This window comes from Cyprinodon variegatus, unplaced genomic scaffold (assembly GCF_000732505.1).
Source record: "Cyprinodon variegatus isolate N-32 unplaced genomic scaffold, C_variegatus-1.0 Scaffold32, whole genome shotgun sequence".
In the NCBI taxonomy this organism is placed as follows: domain Eukaryota; kingdom Metazoa; phylum Chordata; class Actinopteri; order Cyprinodontiformes; family Cyprinodontidae; genus Cyprinodon; species Cyprinodon variegatus.
This window is the reverse complement of record NW_015150485.1, coordinates 1,517,899-1,522,617: the sequence shown is the minus strand read 5'-3', so window position 1 is coordinate 1,522,617 and position 4,719 is coordinate 1,517,899. Positions and strand designations below refer to the sequence as shown.

Here is a 4,719-nt window from a genome sequence, read left to right as displayed (position 1 = left end):
AAAACTGCTATTTTCAATGACTACTTATTTTTGTCCAGCTCTAACATCAGTATCACTATCGGTTATCGGCTACATGAGTTTTAAAATATCGGCATATCGGATATCGGCCAAAATCCCAATATCGTGAATCCCTAGTTGTTAATGCACTGGCTGAGGTTGGGAAAGATCACCAGATGTGCTCCAGATATACCATCCATGTTTACTTCCATAAACACAGAGCATGCTTGCTTGAGACGTCATTGCGTCATCTACTGCACATGTGGGACATCCAAGTCGTGTGAATGCAGTTCACACAGAAGATCACTTACAAGTCATTGACCTTCCAGAAAAATGAATCAAAAAGCATGAATATTAATCATTACTAACACTACATTTACATCACTATTAGTTTAGTTTCCAATGACACTAGTGAACACCAGTTTCCATCAAATATGTGTCATTTATAAAGAATTGCATCATTTTATCTTCCTTTCTTATAGTTCCACTACAATTATTAGCTTGCACAGCATTAAATTATCTTTGCATCCTAGAAAATACACAGGCAAATATTTGCTCTGTGTGCAGAAATAAAAGGGCTGATGTGGGATTTCATCATATTAAAATACTACAATTTATGAATCCGACAGGAAGTAGGCTTCATAAAGCCGTCTGCTTTCATGATGCAGCTTTGTCTGATAAACTGAAAGTGGTTATTAGGATTTCAGGATATTTTCTAGGCAGTCATTTTAACTAAAAACCATATATGTGCGTATGAGAGTCTAGTTTTTAAATGTTTGCTATTCTGTGGAGGAACGAAACGGTTACAGAACGAGAACACCGCAACCTGTAAAACGTGTGCTGTCAAAGACGGAAAAGTTTGGAATTTGTGTTGAAGCACAGCAGGACTGCATTAAAGGTCATTTCGTCATTTGTAACATGACACGAGGAAAAACATAAAATAATGGAACTCACATGAGCTGGCCAGCCATTCTCCGCTTGGGCTGAACTTGACGGAGGACACGGCCTTAGTGTGTCCTGCTAATGTGAATTTCAGGCTGTAGTTTGGCTTTGCAGGTGCAGACTGAAGAGCAGCAGCAAAAACAGAGCAGCACAAACACATCAATGTTTAAAATAGTCTGCAGTAGGAGACCAATAGGAAATGATGTGGATATTTGAATGAGTCAGACCTTGCTTTGGCTGGCTGAAGCTGATGGGACGACTGGAGGCTTAGTGTCAGTCTCTGGTTTCTTGTCCTCTGTTGCCATGGTGGGAGCACTAACATTGATTGCACACTAACCTGGAACAAACAGTCTTACATTATAAAAGGTTACCAGAAAAAAGCACACACTGTAAATGAAAGAAAATCTTCAGAATTTATTGTGATATCAAGTTTTTAAATTTTTCTCCCTCTCTCAGCTGTAGTCAATTGTTTTGACTATTAGTAGACACTGAAAAAAAACATTTTTACTGTTTAGATGGGGATTTACAAGGCTTTTTATAATTACACAAAAGGGCTTAAATCGTCCTTTGAAATTATGTGTTTGGACTTGGACTGGATTTGTAACATTTACGTGATTTTAGGGCCCTATAATTTCCGCGATCACGGACGGAATCGCAGAATTGGCAAATTAAAGCGGAATCTAGTGTATACGCTGAATTTCTACATTTGAAATTCTGTTTTTGTGTGGGAGAAGAACGTACGTCGGGAGGAAATGCACACCGGGGGACGCAAATCTGGGCGACACAACCCCACCTGCTGTCATTTCTCCTCACCCTCCACCATCAAAACATTGAAAAAATGGCGTAGCGGCTCTCCACAGCTCCGCTTTCGGCGAAAAAGTTGAGAAACGCATGCTTACATACTTGCTGTATTTTGCCTTGTTTTTTTATGCACTTTAATGTACTGTATGGAAAATATGATTCTTTATGAAATACTTTATAATTCTGAAATTGAGAAGTCCTATTTTATTTTTTTACTTGAAAAAGCTAAAGGAGCGCTTTTATTTATAACCACTGGTTCATAACCATTAATATTTTGTTAGTACTTAGAGTGCAGTGTTATGTTGCATCATGCAGTAAAAGTACTGAGTAAATCTGTTCTTTTACCTCAATAAATTTAAGGTCATTCCTATTTTATTTGTGTACATTTTAATCATTAACATTAAAAGCACATGCTTTTTACGACTGAATAACAGTAAAGGGTAAAAAAAAAAACAGAATTTTCAAAAATTAAAAAGGTAAAAACGGAATTTGGGAAAAAATAAAACGGATTTTATAGGGCCCTATGATTTCAGCTACAAAATCTGAATTCAGAGGAGTCTGGCGTTTAAAAATTAAGCCCAATAAATTTAGCGAACTTATATTATATTCTTAAGTAATACACTATATGGTTAGGAACAGGCACTCAGACACAGACACTGCTATTTTGGCATTTCTTGAAAAGTAAATCCTTCTACAATTTAAAAAAATGAGAAGAAATATAACCTAATAAACCACATTAAAATACTCAGCTAGCAGCAGGAAAAAAAACTGAACCGGAGCCGTTCTTTCTTTGGCTGCTATTCCCCACTAACTGCATTAGTTGGCTGTTCTTTCATCCCTCCAGCAGGTCCAGGCAGATGGCGACCCATCCTGGTACTGCTCAAAGTGTCTTACTTTTATAAAGGAGTCATTCCTCTCAGTTGCTCATCGCCCAGTGCTTTCTCAGGAAGGCAACCCCATGATTATATATCATTAACGGATTTCTTTAGCCGGTAATATGGAACAAAACTACCATTTTAAAACAGACTTTCAAAAAGTTAAGTTTAACTTGCAGATAGATAGATAGATACCAGAGGGTTAGTGATAAGAATGTGCCTGTATAATAAACTTGGACATGATTCCAATTCATAGGAGTAAACCTGGACCTGTGACACATTAGGGAAAACATTGCAAGATCACTATAGGTTATTTCGGTGTTCATTTTGATGAAAATTAACCCATGTTTCATTATGTGGCGTCTTTTCTTCCATCACTCAGACGATCCAGTCTGTTATAACTAAAATCCAAAGTAGTTATGGACACAAAATAAAATAAAAGCATAACTTTTAGGCTAAATAAAGACTGATTCCAAGTTAATCACGTGTATTTTTTTGAAAACTACATAAAAAGATAAAACCTTTATTTGAGATTGTTAATTATAAGAGACATGAAAAAATAACAAAATCAAATTTACCTTTTTCTATTTGGATTTAACTTTTCAGAGGTTTTGGTATAAATTATGGGAGATAAATAAACACATTTGTTTTGCAGATGCCTTTTACAATGCTGCCTCTGTGTTAATTTATCGACAATAAACGTCATCTCGACATTGTTTAGAATCATTTGCATCCTTTTAAAAGAACATTTGCATGATCAAAATCTAGACCTTGACGGGCTTAAAGAAATAAATATAAAAACATTACAGGCCTTCGCAGAGCAAACAGACATGCTGCAAATTAAAGCCAGTTAGCTGATCTAAACAGTTTTCTAAGCACAAATGTATTCCATGTTAGCTGCATATACTGCAGAAAATGTTCATTTTAATGCGCAAGTAATTTTTTCTCGCATAACACGTTCATACTGTGGTCATTAACATAGATTACTTAATAAATACCAGTAGTAGCTTAAACCGTTAAGCTAGTTAGCTTTTGCTGCTAGCTCGAATTAACGTTTTAGTTTTCGGGTAAATGCAGTTGTTTTGATCGTTTAAAATCCAGCTTGATAAATTTCAGTTTGGTCTCAACCCAAAAATCACTTATAAATCGACTCTGAAATAAAATAAACGTGGAAAAGCAACATTAAACAAAGAACAAGACGGGATCGTCTAGCTTCATTTCTCTGAGATATTGAAACACTAGCTGGGCATAGTGACGTGATTCCAAACACGACTCTTGCTTATTCAAACAGTGTGGATTTTACTAAACGTATTAAGGAAAATGAAAACAAAATGCTTTAAAAAAAATGCTAACTGTGGCCTGATCGCGCAGCGCTGTTGACAAGCAACATCCACGAAGGGGGGCCATCTTCCATTCAAACAATAAGCTTTTGCTAATATGCTAATACTCACGGGGATTGATGCCGATATTCTGTATCCTCGTACACAATAAAAGCAGGGAGAATAATTGTCCAGTAAAGGAACAGGCCTGGCAGAGCGGCCAAGCCAAGCAGCTCGCTTCTAAATGTTAGCGTTGAGCTGGGAGGACCTGCGAGGAGAAGGAGAAGCGGGGAATGAGGTACGCTATGCGTCTGCGCATGCGCAGTACGACGGGAAGGAACGGGAACTGGGAAGGGTCAAACGCAAGTTTCTTCTTGTAAGGTTTCATGGCGGTTGTCAAACTAATTAAAAGTACATTACCGCCACCAACTGATAAGGAGTTAAACAAGAAACCAGACTCACCCCCAGAAAAAATGAAAAATAACAAAAATTATATATTTTCCGAACTGTTTAACTAACCCGACATAATATATGCTTATACACTCCAGCAGACAAGCTGCTTTAGCAGAAAACTCCTTTTACCCAGATGTACCACAGAGCACCACAGGAAATCATTCCAGCCTGTGGTCATCAATCTCTACAACGCCTCCCTCAAGTGATTCAGACACCCACCCTCTGTAATTGACATTTATTCATTCCTTACACTGTGTTTGCACAGCGTCACTATCACTTTATTTGGATTTATAGTTATATGTATGCATATACCTACATACCGGTGTGTGTGT

At 37.2% G+C, this 4,719-nt stretch overlaps 1 protein-coding gene across 1 annotated transcript in view; it reads right to left on the bottom strand.

The window, feature by feature from the left end:
- wdr5 (WD repeat domain 5) overlaps positions 1-4,255 on the bottom strand; it is an 11,968-nt gene extending 7,713 nt beyond the window's left edge. Inside the window, exons 1-3 of the mRNA XM_015401360.1 lie at positions 4,067-4,255; positions 1,167-1,276; positions 952-1,060 (exon numbers count right to left, since the gene is read on the bottom strand). Coding sequence (XP_015256846.1) covers positions 952-1,060; positions 1,167-1,244 — 187 coding nt within the window. The 5' untranslated portion in view covers positions 1,245-1,276; positions 4,067-4,255. The remainder of the gene's footprint in view (positions 1-951; positions 1,061-1,166; positions 1,277-4,066) is intronic.
- Between the last annotated feature and the right edge of the window lie 464 nt (positions 4,256-4,719).